The 17,787-nt window shown below is 39.0% G+C and overlaps 2 protein-coding genes across 3 annotated transcripts in view; one reads left to right on the top strand and one right to left on the bottom strand.

Annotated features, from left to right (window-relative positions):
* Positions 1-305: 305 nt before the first annotated feature.
* NUDCD2 (NudC domain containing 2) lies at positions 306-7,333 on the bottom strand. Its single transcript, XM_059174233.1, has 4 exons — positions 6,844-7,333; positions 4,540-4,588; positions 4,163-4,314; positions 306-798 (listed from the first exon to the last, which is right to left on the bottom strand). The coding sequence occupies exons 1-4, from the start codon at positions 7,030-7,032 to the stop codon at positions 715-717; spliced, it is 474 nt and encodes a 157-aa protein (XP_059030216.1). The 5' UTR covers positions 7,033-7,333; the 3' UTR covers positions 306-714.
* A 238-nt stretch (positions 7,334-7,571) lies between these two features.
* Positions 7,572-17,787, top strand: part of HMMR (hyaluronan mediated motility receptor) — a 39,696-nt gene continuing 29,480 nt past the window's right edge. For both annotated transcript variants that reach the window (XM_059174235.1, XM_059174236.1), the window contains exons 1-3: positions 7,572-7,726; positions 13,536-13,634; positions 14,333-14,412. In XM_059174235.1, the coding sequence (XP_059030218.1) occupies positions 7,681-7,726; positions 13,536-13,634; positions 14,333-14,412 (225 nt within the window). In that variant the 5' untranslated portion in view covers positions 7,572-7,680. The remainder of the gene's footprint in view (positions 7,727-13,535; positions 13,635-14,332; positions 14,413-17,787) is intronic.

The following is a 17,787-nucleotide window of genomic DNA, read 5'->3' on the forward strand; positions in this document are numbered from 1 at the left end:
CAACCAACTGAGCCACCCAGGCGTCCCAATTATTTGCTTTTTTGTCTCATACAAAGGACTCACCCAATGATCCCATTCACTTCACTGTTTGTTTTATATTAATCGATTCCGATTGTTAAGTTTCTATTTTTCAATTTCTTGACAAATTCATCTCCCAAGGAATAATGTACTACTTCAGAAATTTTCACTAACTCTTAAAATGAACTTACTCAGAATATATTTGTGGGTTTTTTCCTTCCTTAAAATTTTTCTCAGTAATGTAACTCCTGGTGTGAACTGGCATACTTACACAAAGGGGTGCACAATTCCTATTTAGAAAAGTTTATTGAACATTATTCCTGCATTACACTTATTGAAAGAAAAATTTAATTGTCCCTGAAGGCACTGGTCATTTCACATGATCTAGACCCTAATGTTTTTTGTATTAAAAATACAGGTTAAATATGAAATTAGTAAAATGCAGCATATAAAACTTCATGCTGAGCAAAAAAACAAGTCCAAAAAAAGTTACTCTCTATCAGTAGAATAGTTTCCACAGTATTTAAGATGTTTCCTATGTAAATGATATTTGAATGCAATTTTAGAACCATAGTTAAATCTATTTTGCAATTTGTTAACTGCAGGTATCCACATTTTCCTTCCCCCACATAATCTGTTCCTTTACGTTGGCAACTTTGCTGGGATCCACAGAATGCAGCAAAAGAAAAGCAGTAGTTATTTTTCAAGATTTGAGAAATCTGGTCCACCTTTAGTGTAGTTTCCTGAGATTTCTGCTCCACTGAAGTCAAAACCAGGATTCTAAAAGACATGAAAAAAACTATGATAAAATAAATCTTTTAAGGAAAAATGTAAGTAACTCAAAAGGGAAATGGTACAGATATAAACTAGCAATTGACAAAAGAAGAAATCTACATGGCCAATAAATATGTCAAAAGATGTAATCACCAAAATAGAACTTAAAATTAGGATGTATATTTCGACTTTCAGATCTACAAATACTTAAAAGATCAGTATGTATATTACAAGTTGACAAGTGTATGGGCAAACATATACTTTAGTATGAGTGCAAAAACAGATTTTAATAACTAGCATAATTTTAAGTTTATTACATGCCAAGCAGCGTTCTAAGAGCTATGCATTTATCAACATATTCAATCCTCATAACAATTCTAGGAAATACTATCTCATACTTTAGTCTTTTTGGAGGGCATTTCATTTATTCAACAAACATTTATTAAGAGTTCCTACTGGGGCGCCTGGATGGCTCATTGGGTTAAAGCCTCTGCCTACGGCTCAGGTCATGATCCCAGAGTCCTGGGATCGAGCCCCACATCGGGCTCTCTGCTCAGCAGGGAGCCTGCTTCCTCCTCTCTCTCTGCCTGCCTCTCTGCCCTCTTGTGATCTCTGTCTGTCAAATAAATAAATAAAAGAGTTCTTACTGTTTAAAAGACACCATTAGAGGCATGTGGAATTCAAGAGTGAACATAACAAAGATCCCTGTACTGGTGGACTGACATTCTTACAGGAGGACACAAATAATAAACCAGAAGTTTATGCAGAGGTTGGCAAAGTTTTCTGTAAAGAGCCAAGTAATTAGATATCTTAGGCTTTGAAAGCCATATACTCTGCCATAACTCCTTAAGTCTGGTATTACTATAAGATAGGCATTATGCAAATGAATGAGCACAGGTGTATTCCAGTACAACTTTACTTCAGAAACAACCAGCAGGGGGCACCTGGGTGGCTCAGTGGGTTAAGCCTCTGCCTCCGGCTCAGGTCATGATCCCAGGGTCCTGGGATCAAGCCCCACATCAGGCTCTCTGCTTTGATCTCTCTCTCTCTCTCTGCCTACCTCTCTGCCTACTTGTGATTTCTCTTTCTCTCTCAAAAAATAACAAAATCAAAAAAGAAAAAGAAAGAAACAACCAGCAGGTTAGATTTCACCTGTAGGTCAGTTTGTGAGCCCCTGATCCAAAGTGTTAAAAGTTGGTGTTTAAGTGTTACAGAAGATGAAAAAAGAAAAGAAAACCAGAGTAGAGTAAGGAACATGAGAAGATTAAGTACTTAAATAGGATGATGAAAGATAAAGTACATTTTTTTTTAAAGATTTTATTTATTTAAAGAGAGAGAGAGAGATCACAAGTAGGCAGAGAGGCAGGCAGAGAGGGGGAAGCAGGTTCCCTGCTGAGCAGAGAGCCAGATTCGGGGTTCAATCCCAAGGACCCTGGGACCATGACCTGAGCCAAAGGAAGAGGCTTTAACCCACGGAGCCACCCTGGCGCCCCAAAAGTATACTTTATTGAGCAGTGACTTCAAAACAGTGAAGAAGTTAGCCAAGTTTTGGGATAACACTGTAGACAAAAGGACAGAAAAGGAATGGCCTAAAATGTTCAAATATAACAAAAAGACCAGTATGGCTAGATCAGAATAACGTAAGGGGAGCCTAGTAGAAGAAGGAGAGATCATGGAGGACCAGATTGGATAGAATGAAAGAGTTCTGAGAAGAGAAGCAATGTGTTCTGACCTGCATGCTAAAAGGACTATTACACTATTTTGAGAACACCGTAGTTGGCAAGGGTAAAAGAGAACAATTAGAAGGTTTTAAGAGTAATCTAGGCAAGTCATTACAGATGGTCTAGATTAGAATGGTAGTAGAGTTGGTGGTGAGAAGTAGACAAATTCTGAATATATTTGGAAGGTACTACCAGTAAGGTTTCCTAACAAATTGGCCACATTGTGTGAGAGAGAGACAGGAGTGGAGGATGACTCCCCATTTTTGTTTTTTGGTCTGATCAAGTAGTTTTCATCAACCAAGATTAGAAGACTAGAGGTAGAAATGGTAGCAGGAAGTTAGAGAGTTCATGTTGAATATGTCGAGTCTGATATGTCCGTCAGACTGTGAAGTGGAGATGTTGAATTGGAAATGTGACTCCAATATTTGGGAAAAAAATCTAGACTAGAGATACGTATTTGGAAATCACCATCAGATAGAAAGAAATTATCCATCAAAACTTTTAACAGTGCTTTGATCCAGTAATTCTTCTCCTACATAAATTAACAGAACATGGGATAGTTCTATGGAGATCAAAGCACAAATTTTGTTTCAAACAGATACAAACTGAAAAATCCAAATCTTATCAAAAAGGAATAGCTAAATTAGCTAAATAATGTTGGTACATTCAAGCTAGAAAACACTCTAAAGCAGTTAAGAGGAACAAGTTTTATCTATATGTACTGGTAGAAAAAGAGACCCAAGATGTATTATTAAATGGAAAAAAAACCAAAATGAACAATGCACATAGTGTAATCCTGCATTTATGTTAAAGACAGAGTAGCAAACCAATACATCAATGAGATAAAAATAAGACAGAAGCACAAAGGGGGTGCCTGGGTAGCTCAATGGGTTAAGGCCTCTGCCCTCAGCTCAGCTGTCTTCAGCTCAGGTCATGATCCCTCTGCTCAGAAGGAGCCTGCTTCCCTTCTTCTCTCCCTGCCTGCCTCTCTGCCTACTTGTGATCTCTGTCTGTCAAATAAATACATAAAATCTTTAAAAAAAAAAAAAAAAAGACAGAAGCACATAATGGAGAGATGTTGATGAAAGGGACTTTTACTTCATTACACTATGTAAGTCTATAAACTGAATTTTTTTTTATTTTTTTAAAGATTTTTATTTATTTATTTGACAGGGAGAAAGAGAGATCACAAGTAGGCAGAGAGGCAGGCAGAGAGGAGGGGAAGCAGGCTCCCCAAGGACAGAGAGCCCGATGCGGAGCTCGATCCCAGGACCTTAAGATCATGACCCGAGCTGAAGGCAGAGGCTTAACCCACTGAGCCACCCAGGTGCCCCTAAATTTTTTTTGTAAAGACTTTTTTATTTGACAGAGATCACAAGTAGGCAGAGAGGCAGGCGGGGGGGGGGGGCGGGGGGAAGCAGGCTCCCCTCCCCACTGAGCAGAGAGCCCGATGCGGGACTCGATCCCAGGACCCTGAGATCATGACCTGAGCCGAAGGCAGCGGCTTAACCCACTGAGCCACCCAGGCGCCCCACCTCTAAAGAGCTTTTGTAATTTTTGTAACTACATTTGAGTTTTAATTTCAATAATAATTATTCTAGGATTTTAAGATGTTTAACAATACATATTCATACATTCTTCTGACTTACTTCCTTCTGGAATCTCTCTAATGTAAGTTTTCTCTGCATTTGGTCTTGCACCCAAGGATCAGCTGCATATTCAGATTCCAGAAGAGAAGTCCAACAATTGGCTGCATCTCTCTTTGTCTTTGTAAGAACAATACGGACCATTTTCCTGTCCTCTAAACAAATAAGAATTACAAATAAATTAGAGTTCATCATTGGATTTCGTATTTTCAAACATCATTAGGTAATCCTGACATACAATTATTTTCAATACATTTCCATTACTATTCTCTTCCAAAGCTGCAAAGACAAAGGACCTAATACAACAGAGGGAAACCTACTAAGTTCTAAGACAAAATTAATTTTTAAAAAACATTCCAAGAATTATAGATTACCCTTACCCAAAGTCCATGTTCCCTCATCAGCTATTGTTGAATCAAAGAGCTTGCCCTGAAAAATAAATACATAAAGTACTAAAAACATTGATATTTCATTAATTTTTATAAGGTTTTCATGATTTAAGACTTTCCTAATTTTCTATCTAATCCACATGTAACTATCTAGTTTGGTTAGTAAGGAGATAAAACTTTATACCTTTCCAACATATTGCTGGGTGCATAACCCTATCTTTCCTCCTAGAAAATGGAATGAAACCAAGTTTACCTTGCTTGAAATATTTACTATGACAAAAAACACAGAGCCCTCTAAAGAAAGATCAGGGCTTCTTAATTTTTAGAAGATGAATAAATATTACTCATCAGAGAGCCAAATGTGAATTAATATCTGAAATGATTTAACTTTACCTATTGAAAAGAACTCCTAGAAGAGCTTTCTAGCTGAAATTAATAAATGGTATCTCTTAAACTTTAAAAAACTGGTTCAGGGACGCCTGGGTGGCTCAGTTGGTTAAGCAGCTGCCTTCAGCTCAGGTCATGATCCCAGCGTCCTGGGATCGAGTCCCACATCGGGCTCCTTGCTCAGCAGGGAGCCTGCTTCTCCCTCAGCCTCTGCCTGCCATTCTGTCTGCCTGTGCTCGCTCTCTCTCCCTCTCTCTCTGAAGAATAAATAAAAATCTTTAAAAAAAAAAAAAAAAAAAAAAAAAAAACTGGTTCAAACTCTTTGTTGGGCAATCCAGCACCAAAAAAATTTTAAAGTGCATACTGTAGTTCTGATACAGATTAGCTGTGACTGATTTTTCAGAAACTGTTGTTTTAAGAAAGAAATCAGGAAAACGTTAAGTTTAAAAAGAGAATACACCTGCTCAAATCCATTTTGATTTGCTGCTACTTGTCAAATTGAAGTTTTAGGAAATTAAATTAAAAGGTCATATAAAAAAAACACACACATTTTTTCAATATGTCAGTACTAGTGTGAAAAAATCCTACTGGTTTAAATGTATACCTAAAATCCTGAAATTACTGCTAAATTCCCAAAGTTACTGGAATTACTAAAAGAAATTTGAACTGTAATCTTAAACCACTGTTCAGGAAACTATGATTCACACAACTATCCAGAAAAGTCAGTAAGATCCAAACTGAAACAAATCAAATGTCTTTCACATGAATCTTCCTTTCCTCTGAGGCACTTAAAGCATTTCCATATGTAGTGTATACTCCTTACATGACAGAAACAAGTCCAAGCTCTTAATTCCCCTGGATAACATGTCATGCTCAAAACAATCCTATCATCCTATTACCATACTTTGGGGGCGCCTGGGTGGCTCAGTAGGTTAAGCCTCTGCCTTCCGCTCAGGTCATGATCTCGGGGTCCTGGGATCCAGTCCTGCATCCCGCTCTCTGCTCAGCAGGGAGCCTGCTTCCTCCTCTCTCTCTCTCTGCCTGCCTCTGCCTACTTGTGATCTCTGTGAAATAAATAAATAACATCTTTAAAAAAAAAAAATTACCATACTTTGTGGGTGAAGGCATAGACACACTGAAAAATCTCTTGCCCGAGGTTACAAAATTATAAAAATGACACAGCCAGGTATCCTACATTGAGGAATCTCCCTTCACCACTTCACTACACTGTCATCAAACACCTTGAGCATCTAACGTGGGAAAGAAATCTAACTTCAACGTTATTGAATTTAACAGGTCCAAGGGACATGATGAGAATAAAAGTGGTATTTTCTTCAAACACCTCTGAAACTATCTCCTTAACCACTCCACGAACATGCAAAATTTTTCTATGTTTGATGAAAAAAATAAACCACCTGACAACATCTCTGAATCCTCATCCCGATATCCTTATTCTTTTCTTCTTTACTGTCCTGTAACTGCCTGAACATTTATTAGGTTAGCTTTATTATGCCTCCTTGCAAGAACATGACCTGAGCGCAGGAAACTTGTCTTGTTCACCGCTGACCTCTCAACACTCATCAGTGCCTGGAATAGACGTCCTATAAATAGTTGTTCCTTTAAAGATCTAAGTGACGACCCGCAGAGGCACAAAAGCAGCAGCTTCATTTGGTTTAGAAATAAAGCCGGAAAACTCAAATCTCTACGTTAACTCGGGACTAGTTAAGAGAGGGGGCTCCGAGCAGACCCAAACCAGGCCAATGATACCGCTCTTTCGGCCAAAGAAGCTAGTCGGCCTTCCAATAGTCTTTTCACGGGGGAAAAAAAAAAAAAAAAAAAAATGCACTTCAGAACCCTGGGACTTAGAGGCCGGGAAGAAACTGAGCACAAGCCCCGACCTGCCACTACCTTGAGGATCTCGCGACCACCCACGGCCAGCGCCACATGCCGGCTCTGCAGGCCGCACTGGATATCCTGGGCGCGAGTGCCAGGCGGCACCTGAACTTCAATGAACACCTCCTCCAAGGTCTGGTACCACTGGCCCCACGGCGTCCCGCACGGAACCACCCCACTGCGCTCCTCAAACGGGGCCGACATACTCCAGGAGCCTCCCGGCAGCAGCCGCACGGAGCGAGAGGAGCGCAAGCGCGAAGTATCCACGCTCAGGCCACGCCCAGGACTCGCAGCTCAGGTCACTGCACATGCGCAGGGATGCAGGCTGATGTCTCAGCATGTTCCTTTTTCCTTTTCAGTGGCCATTTAGGGCGCTGGCAGTTTAAAAGAATTAAAATCTGGGGAAGTTTACACCCAAAGAACGGTGGGAGAAGGTCGGAACCTGTGAAACTAGAACTCTCTGCACTGCCACCTATATGACGCCAAAAGCGTACCCTCGAACTTCTCAGCTATAAAATGCGCTTGCGCAAATGTTGCTAGTACGTATATTACAATTGAGTAACGCCAGGATTGATTGGACCAGGGTGGGGGAGGCAATACTAGTCTCCTATTGGCTGGTTACCTAAACTCACAGAAGCCCTAATTGGGCACGGCGAAGACAGGTGCGCATGCTCATAGGTGTTCCCGTCCTGGATTGGTGTGCCCAGGATTTTGGTTTTCAAATCTGCTGACGTTAGAGATGGGCGGGGAATAAGCCGGGAGGTTTGAATTCGGAGTGAGTGGGCTGGAATAAGCGGCACAAAGTGGCGGAGGGGCGGTAGTGACCTTCTGTTTGTGGAGCTGATCGTCAGCATGTCTTTTCCTAAGGCGCCCTTGAAACGATTCAATGACCCTTCCGGTGCGTACGGGGAAAGGAGCTGGGGGTCGGGATTTGTTGTCACGACGCACTTGCCCTTTTTGGTGCCCTTCATCCGAGGCTAATAGGCAATTTTTAGGGCCGCGATGGGTCTCAGTCCATTGATTAGTTTTTCTAAAAGCCATACTAAGCATTTACTACGTGCCTAATACTGTTCAGAGTGATAAGGATACAGCAGTGAATGAGGCAAAACCCCTGCCTCGTGGAGTTTACATTGGACTGGAGAATACAGCCAATGAACAGCTAGTGCGGTGGAGAAAGGAAAGCGGAGGAGAGGGAGTCGGGATCAGGAAACGGCTGGCAGCTGTGTGATGGTCAAGTGCGGAAACCTCGCTGATGAGACCTTTGACCAGCGGCTTTCCGCATGAACTTGTGGATTTCTTTTGAATATTCCATTCGGGCATAAAAGAAGGATGATTGGTAAAAAAGCAGTTTATGGGTGAGAATATGGTGGCAGCACTTACTGAAAACATTAGTAATGAAGTAATAACACGATAGTGCCCCAGTCACCATAGTAAGTATTTACATTGATTATTAGTTCTTTTTTTTTTTTTTTAAACTCCCCAACATCCCTGAGAGGTTATCCTATTATTCATTATTTACTGATAAAAAAGCCGAGACATAGATTTGCGCAGTGTTACAGAACCAAACCAGCAGAACTGAGACAGGACATCAAGAAATCAAGCCTCCATGAATCCATCGTGTGCTTTTTTTAACCACTGCGGTTCATAGTCAGCACACTCACCTGGAAGACTGATATGGTTAGTGAGGCACTCATCATTGAATGCATGCAAACTGTATGCTATGGTGTTCCCTATTCTGACTGGTTCCCTATTCTATCTAGTCCAACAGCCCAGTGAGGAAGGTATTGATACTGTCCTCATTTTGCATGTGAGGAAACCGGTTTTGTCACTGTTCTGAGCATCCAGTAAGTGGTTTGATTGAACATCAAAGCCCATGATTTAGCCATTATAATACACCCTTTTTAGCGGTCACTTGTTGCATCTTTAACTTGTTAGCCAAAATGCAAATGTAAATAAGAATCACTCTGCTCACATAGGAAGGCCAAGAGAGCAAACGGATCAGCAAAGCGTATTTTCTTTCTTTTTTATTACAAGCTTATTTTCTTAATTGAAAGACCAAAGCATATATTGTTTCCTGGATATTGAGAGAACCTTCCCTAAGTTCTCTCAGCAGTGTGTCTTTTAAGGAAAGTTTATTTTCTTTATAATAGGTGAAAGTGGTTTTACCAATGCACAATATTCCAAGTTCACTGTTTCAGGAGTAATTATCATTTATTTGATGCTTTATGTATATGTGAGCACTGTAGTGAGTTCTCCAATTACTCCAGTAATCCCAACAACTATGAGGTGGATACTCTTTTTTATTCCTGTTTCATAAGTGGAGAATCATAACCTCAAATAAAAATAACTTTCCAGGGGCTCCTGGGTGGCTCAGTCAGTTAAGCATCTGTCTTCGGCTCAGGTCAAGATCTCAGGTCCTGGAATCGAGCCCCACATTGGGCTCCCTGCTCAGCAGAAAGCCTGCTTCTCTCTATCCCTCTGCTACTCCCCCTGCTTTTATTCCCTCTCTCTGTCTCTGTCAATAAGTAAACAAAATCTTTTTAAAAAATAAATAAGTAACTCCAGAGGTCTTGAAACTAGGTTCAAAAAGGAGAGAGTATAATGTTCTTATTCAGGATCTTCTCCCTCTGGCTAAAAAGTACTTGGCCCATAGTAATGTCTATTAATTGGCATATAAAGATGAATTTGAATCCTGACTGGGATAATCACAAAACTCTATTTCCATTCCCATATCCCAGTGACTTTGTATGTTTTCTTTACCACATTCCCCAACTCAACCATAAGCTAAATACTGGGGGTACCGGCATGATCAAGAGAGTTCCTAACTTCAGGCAGTTTTGTCTAACATGGAAGATGGATAAGTACATTATCTGAGGTGTGAGGTGGATAAGTATATTAAAAGCTAGACATACAGGCTGGATTTCAACCTAGTTCTTCAATCTAAATCCTAAATCTAACAACCAAATTTGATTCTTTAGTCTTTAAGGAAGTTTTTGGTAAGTGTGGTTATAATTGTTTTCAACTCTTGATGCTGCTTAGTCAGTGTCCACCATCCCATTGTTTGCTGGCCCATATCCCCTTTTGAGAGTGTAAACCTAATGATGAACCAGAATATAAGATTTCTTTCCTGGGCGCCTGGGTGGCTCAGTGGGTTGGGCCGCTGCCTTCGGCTCAGGTCATGATCTCAGGGTCCTGGGATCGAGTCCCGCATCGGGCTCTCTGCTCAGCAGGGAGCCTGCTTCCTCCTCTCTCTCTCTCTGCCTGCCTCTCTGCCTGCTTGTGATCTCTGTCTGTCAAATAAATAAGTAAAATCTTTAAAAAAAAAAAAGATTTCTTTCCTTTTTTTTTTTTTTAAGATTTTATTTATTTGACAGAGATCACAAGCAGGCAGAGAGAGAGAAGGGAAGCAGGCTCCCTGCTGAGCAGAGAGCCAGATATGGGGCTTTAACCCACTGGGCCACCCAAGTGCCCCAAAATATAAGATTTCAACATCATTTTATTTTCTGGCTGCTTCGACGAGTCTAGACTGGTGCTTCTCCTGCTTTCCCACAGAAGCATTCCTAAAAACAGAAGGCTGTCTCAGTAGGTAGAACATGTGATTCTTGATCTCAGGATTGTAAATTCAAGCTTCATGTTGGGCCTAGAGCTTAACTTTAAAACTAACAATAATAATAATAATAATAATAATAATAATGAAAGCAGAGAGCACAGAATAACCGTAGGCTCTGCATACCCTCATCCCCTCTTCCCCCAAAAAGCATTGCTAACAGTAATGGTGGAAATCTCTCATTTGTTTTAAAACATAATATGTTCCCCACTGCCTCCCTCAACCCTTATCGCAAATGAGTAACATAGGTGCTCTAAGATGTGCCACCATCCTTAAGCTGATTTTAGGGAAACCCCTGCCAGCCTCCTATTCATCCCAGGTTGTAAACAGTTTGTAAAGTGTGAGAGATTTGAACTAACCAAGATTAATGTTTTTTGGTAAATCTGTCTTTACCTTAGATACTTCATTGAATTCTGTATTTCTTTTTTTTTTTTTTTTTTTTTTAAAGATTTTATTTATTTATTTGACAGAGAAATCACAAGTAGGCAGAGAGGCAGACAGAGAGAGAAAGGGAAGCAGGCTCGCCGCTGAGCAGAGAGCCCGATGCGGGGCTTGATCCCAGGACCCTGGGATCGTGACCGGGGCCGAAGGCAGAGGCTTTAACCCATTGAGCCACCCAGGCGCCCCTGAATTCTGTATTTCATTTTGAGACTCTCTTCCGATTAGAAACCCACTATCTCAATTCCTTATTGACCACATTTAGATCAAAAAGCTCCCAGAATTGGAATTTTTGTGTCATTATTTTTGTTACCTTAATTCCAGGTATAGGAATGGGAACTTCCTTGATGTTGTTATGGCCTCTTAGAATTAATGAAAGGGATGATTTTAATACTTTTTAATTGTGTCTTGAGTGAGAAATAAATTGTATATCTCTATCCAGGATAGATTTTTTAATATTTATACAGCTATCATTGAAACAAGAAGTCCTACAAAACAGTGCTTCACTTTGCTACATTTGAGTCATGCTGATATTTTCTATTGTGTTTCACTTTTTTTTTTAAGATTTTATTTATTTATTTATTTGACAGACAGAGAGAGAGAGGGATCACAAGTAGGCAGAGAGGCAGGCATAGAGAGCTCCGCACTGAGTAGAGAGCCAGATTCGGGGTTCGATCCCAGGACCATGAGACCATAACCTGAGCTGAAAGCAAAGGCTTAATCCACTGAGCCTCTGTGTTTCACTTTTTTCAATGCTAGTCAAGGTATACCAACAAGTTCTTATCTATCATTCCATTTATTTTTATTTCTTTTAAAGATTTTATTTATTTATTTGACACAGAGATTACAAGTAGACAGGCAGGCAGAGAGAGAGGAGAAAGAAGCCTCCCTGCTGAACAACAAAGACACTCCCACCCCCACCCCGCACCGCCACATGAGGCTTGATCTCAGGACCCCGAGATCATGACCCTAGCCGAAGGCAGAGGCTTTAACCTACTGAGCCACCCAGGCGCCCCTATCATTCCATTTAGAAAACACTTAAGGGACAGCTGGAGTTACCTTCAAATGTTCAAACTCCTTTTAGTTCATGTTCATTTGCATGAAACTCTATGCTGAAGAAAATAGTTTTTCAGTGAATAGTATGAATCTATTCTCAACCAGTTAAAGCTTTATGCTAATGATATTTTTACCTTTTTTTGTTTAAGTAGGCTCTATGCCCAATGTGGGGCTTAAACTTACACCCTGAGATCAAGAGTCACATACTCTACTGACTGAGCCACCCAGGCTCCCCTTCTGCTAACAATAATAAAAATGATATTTTTATTATTAAGTCCTGAGAGTAAGATCTCAAGTTGACTATGCATAAACACTCCAAAATGCCTTCAGTTTGAGACTCCAGTTAAGTGAGGTTATACTGTATAAATTTCTGTCTAGTACAGGGATGCCTGGGTGGCTCCATCAGTTAAATGGCTGCCTTCTGCTCAGGTTATGATCTCAGGGTCCTGGGGTCAAGTCCCAGGTCAGGCTCCCTGCTCAGCCTGGAGCATGCTTCCTACCCACCCACACTCCCGCTGCTCTCCCTGCTGTGCGTGCGCTGTCTCTCGCGTGCACGCTCTCTCTCTCTCTCTGTCAGATAAATAAATAAATAAAATCTTTTAAAAAAGAGAGAGAAAGAAATATTGTCTAGTAGTTTGTACTTTGTATAACATGACTTTATAAGTTTCCTGTTGTGTCAATATTAGCCAGAGATGAATTATCACTATAAATTTTTATTCCATACTAAACCTTGAAGGCTAGACTTTTAGTTGCTTCATTTCTAGACTCTGATGGTAGTTGCCTCATTAATGCTCTTGGAGTTAGAATTGATTCCAAATATTTTTTTCTTAGATTTAATCCTTAGTAACAAAGCCATGTTGCTTGTTCTTTTTTTTTTTTTAAAGATTTTATTTATTTATTTGACAGACAGAGATCACAAGTAGGCAGAGAGGCAGCCAGAGAGAGAGGAAGGGAAGCAGGTTCCCCGCTGAGCAGAGAGCCCAAAGCAGGGCTCCATCCCAGGATCCTGGGATCATGACCTGAGCTGAAGACAGAGGCTTTAACCCACTGAGCCACCCAGGTGCCCCATGTTGCTTGTTCTTAATGATGTTTATCTCAAGACTGTCTTTGCTGTTTTGTTGAATTGTCTGTGTTTCTTTAACTCATTGAAATAAAGAACATTTGGGAAGATAATGATGTTTTTCATAGAGAGACATATTTGTAATATCAGATGGATGCTATTTTTACATTTGAAAAAATAAACAAGGGGCACCTGGGTGGCTCAGTGGGTTAAGCCGATGCCTTCCTCTCAGGTCATGATCTCAGGTTCCTGGGATCGAGTCCTGCGTTGGGCTCTCTGCTCAGCAGGGAGCCTGCTTCCCTTCCTCTCTCTCTCTGCCTGCTTCTCTGCCTACTTGTGATTTCTCTCTGTCAAATAAATAAATAAAATCTTAAAAAAAAAAAAATGAAAAAATAAACAATTTATTAATGGCATTTTAAATTTGTATTACTTTACTATGACACAGTTTTTAACTGTTTCACATCCAATAACTGTTTTACATTCATCACCATGTAAGATCATAAGGAACATTAGATGAGACATTAATGTTCTATATGTTTCCTTTAGGTTGTGCACCATCTCCAGGTGCTTATGATGTTAAGACTTCAGAAGTATTGAAAGGACCAGTATCCTTTGAGAAATCACAAAGATTTAAAAAACAAAAAGGTAATGGATTCCAAAGTAAAATAATGGGTATATGATCTCTTAAGTTTTAAAGTTATGACTAATAGTATTTAAATTAGAAGATTCTATACTATTTGTAAAAAGGTGGAGTTACAGTTATATTTTAATTTTCTTATTTGATGCATTTACAAATGAGTCAACTATAAAATAATGCTTTGATCATTTCACTACTGTATAACCAGAAAAATTAAGCAAGATACTCACATATATATAGTTTTCCTTTTGGTAATCACCTTAACTTTCTGTCAGGGAATATTAGGAAAATCAGAAAAATGTTGATGTGAAAATTGTGTTGTGCAACTAATTATTTGGACTTGTACAATTAAGAAAAGAACTTTATATTACTTCACTAATAATTACAATAAGAAATTTAGAAATGCGGGTGCCTGGGTGGCTCAGTGGTTGAGCCGCTGCCTTCGGCTCGGGTCGTGATCTCGGGGTCCTGGGATCGAGTCCCGCATCGGGCTCTCTGCTCGGCAGGGAGCCTGCTTCCCTCTCTCTCTCTCTCTGTCTGCCTCTCCGTCTACTTGTGATTTGATTTCTCTCTGTCAAATAAATAAAATAAAATCTTTAAAAAAAAAAAAAAAAAAAAAAAAAAAAAAGAAATTTAGAAATGGATTTTGTTTGTGTTTCAAACATGTAAGCACCAACCAGAATCTGTACAATTTATTCTATTATAGAATCTCAACAAAATCTTAATGTTGACAAAGATGCTGCCCTGCCTGCTTCAGCAAGAAAAGTTAAGACTTTGGGATTAAAGGTGAGGAACTCTGATATTCTAGCTGGTTTATCACCTAAATCATGAAAATATTTCTGAAAGGTATTTTATTTGACTAGAATGCATTAAGTGTATAAAGTAAGGTTATTAGTAAACCTATAAGTTAATAAAAAATATTATCATTAGGACTATACCAAGATTTCATTTCTGGCTGCATCATTACTAAATATATTGTTTAAACATGCGCATAGCTCAGAATTACAATATGGTACCCACTTCTCAGTCATTTCTCTATCTAGATAATTTGTCTAACACCTTGTAAGCCTTTAAAAAGTTTGCAGTTCTTTGATTTGGTTTTGAGTTGTTTTAGTTTTTTTTATTTGTGTGGAAAGGTAAGTATTGATAAAGAAAAAGGAAAAAAAATTCTAATGCCTTAAAGAGTTGTGCTGCTCAAAAACTCTCAGTTTTTGAGTGGTGGGAGATTAAATTCTTAACTTCATGTTATGGCTTGTGCAATAGCCTACATGTTGTACTGTTTCCATTAGTTCATAAAGCAAGTTGTAGTTTCTTAAGAAGTTACCAAAAAATTTTGTTAATATGGAAAAGATTCAAAGTTAGGAAACCAAGGCTGTAGGTTAAGCTTAGTCTTGTTAATTTGTTCAGCAATTACCTAAGTCTCTCATTTTATAATAAAGGGTTTCATTATCCAATATGGAAGTGATTAGCCACATGTGGCTATTGAGAACTTGAAGAGCTAAATTTTTAATATTATTTAATTTTAATTAATATATATTTATAAACCAGTACTTGATTCTCTTGTTGGAAAACATAAATTTTTTTTTTAACATATGAATCTACTTCTTCATTGCACAGTTTATGGAATCTAAATATAGGTAGCTATTTCTTTCTCAATCTCTCTCTCTCTCTTTTTTTTTTTTTTTTTTTTTTTTTTTTTTGGAAGTAGTCCCTACACCCAGCATTACAGTCTGGAGCCCAGTGTGTGGCTTGAACTCACAACCCTGAGATCAAGACTTGAGCTGAGATTGAGTCAGATGCTTAAACAACTGAGCCACACAGGTGGCCCATAGATAGCTATTTCTGATAAAAATCTAGCATTTGAATTGAGATGTGCCATAAATGTAAAATACACAGCAAGGTTTGAAGACCTAATACAAAACACATAAAATGTTTCACTAATAATTTTGTACTAATGACAATAATTGAAATAATACTTATTACATTTAGGGTAAAATAAAATATATTATTAAAATTTTTACTTTTTAAATATGACTACTAGAAGGGTGCCTGGTTGGCTCAGTCAGAAGAGTGGGCAGCTCTTGATTTTGAGGTCATGAGTTTGAGCTCCACATGGGGCATAGAGATTGCTTAAATAAATAAATAACTTTAAAACATATATGTAACTACTAGAAAATTTGAAAATACATATGTGGGGGTGCCTGGGTGGTTCAGTTGGTTTAGCACCTGTCTTCAGCTCAGGTCATGATCTCAGCATCCTGGGATTGAGCCCCAAGTCGGGCTCCCCGCTCAGCGGGGATCTGATTCTCCCTCCCCCTCCTCCCCATTTCTTCTCTAGAAGAAAATATGTATGTGGTCTGTGATATATTATAGGGCAGCACTGATATAGACAGTCTTTTCTTACACAGTGATTTAAATGTATATACAATGAGATAATCTTCAGCCATAGAAAGGAATAAAATCCTGCTGTTTGCAATAACATGGATGGACCTAGAGAGATTAATGCTAAGCGAAATAAGTCCGAGAAGGACAAATACCATATGATTTCACTCATACGTAGAATTTAAGGAACAAAACAAATGAGTAAAGGGGATCAAAAAGAGAGAGACAAATCAAGAAACAGTCTCTTAACTTTAGAGAACAAATTGATGTTACCAGAGAGGAGGAGGGTGGAAAGATGGGTGACATAGGTGGTGGGGATTAAGGAGTGTTCTTGTCTTGATGAGCACCTGGTGTTGTATGGAAGTGTTGAATCACTATATTGTACACCTGAAACTAATATTACACTGTATATTAACTGTACTGGAATTAAAGTTAAAAAAAATTTTTTTAAAGAAGTTGATTTAAATTTCCTAATTTGAATTTCTTAAAGAAACAGTTCTAAAATTTCAAATTAACTACGGAACTCTTAGAAAACTAAATTGCATACAGGTTTGTATAAAACCCCTAAATAATTGGCCATCCTTATAGAAAATGCCATCCTGTGGAAAATTAATAAATATGAGACTGATATAGGCCCCCTCAACTTAGAAGCACATAAAACAAGTTGTGTGCAGTATGTTTATCCATTTTCTTCCATTTTAGGTGGAAAAGATGGATATTCTGTTTAGGGCCGTTGTGTCAGAAAAGCTGTTGGATATAAAAATACATAGAGCAAAATTGTGTGTCTTATTTAGAATAAAGGCAATGAGTAAATTAGAATCAGCTGACAAGGGATACCTGTGTGGCTCAGTTTATTAAACGTCTGCCTTCAACTCAGGTCTCGATCCTGGAATCTAGCCCCACATCTGATTCTCTGCTCCGTGGGGAGTCTGCTTCTCCCTCTGACCTTACCTCCTTTGTGTTCTCTCTCTCTCAAATAAATAAATAAAATCTTTAAAGTTGTTGTTTTTGTTTTTTCTTTTAATTTGACAGACAGAGATCACAAGTAGGCAGAGAGAGAGGAAGAAGCAGGCTCCCCGAGGAGCAGAGAGCCCAATGCTGGGCTCAATCTCAGGACCCTGAGATCATGACCCGAGCTGAAGGCAGAGGCTTTAACCCACTGAGCCACCCAGGCACCCCAAATAAATAAAACCTTTAAAAAAAATCCGCTTACACCATTTTAATTTTTATGTCTTCGCATGTGTAGCTTTTCTTCCCTCCTTGGGTATCAAGGTTTAACTTTATTTCTCTTTGTAAGATTCTTTTCTTTCTGAAATAACATAATTAAATATTCAAAATGTATTAATGTTTAACATTAGAAAGAAGGCATTCAGTAACTTTATTCATGAAGCTCCACCTGTTCTTTTCCCTGGACTTAGGAAAAGCCTAATAATCTAGTAGGGTGAAAACTTAAACCTGAAATATTTTAAACATTGTTTTGTTTTTTTTTTAAAGATTTTTTTTTTTTTTTTTTTTTATTTATTTGACAGAACACAAGTAGGCAGAGAGGCAGGCAGAGAGAGAGGAGGAAGCAGGCTCCCTGCTGAGCAGAGAGCCCGATGCGGGACTCAATCCCAGGACCCTGAGATCATGACCTGAGCCGAAGGCAGTGGCTTAACCCACTGAGCCACCCAGGCGCCCAAACCTGAAATATTTTAAGATTTAAAGAACATTTTCCTTCTTCTACCAGATAAGTCTCCTACAAAATGTTTACTAGGCTAAGTAAAATGTTTTAAGTAG

This window comes from Mustela lutreola, chromosome 5, assembly GCF_030435805.1.
Source record: "Mustela lutreola isolate mMusLut2 chromosome 5, mMusLut2.pri, whole genome shotgun sequence".
Classification (NCBI taxonomy): Eukaryota; Metazoa; Chordata; class Mammalia; order Carnivora; family Mustelidae; genus Mustela; species Mustela lutreola.

Coding starts and splice junctions, on each gene's coding strand:
- NUDCD2 (XM_059174233.1), bottom strand. CDS start 7,032: ATGTCGGCCCCGTTTGAGGAGCGCAGTGGGGTGGTTCCGTGCGGGACG. Junction 4,589..6,843: donor GTGGTCGCGAGATCCTCAAG/GTAGTGGCAGGT, acceptor TTTATTTTTCAG/GGCAAGCTCTTTGATTCAAC. Junction 799..4,162: donor TAGAGAGATTCCAGAAGGAA/GTAAGTCAGAAG, acceptor CATGTCTTTTAG/AATCCTGGTTTTGACTTCAG.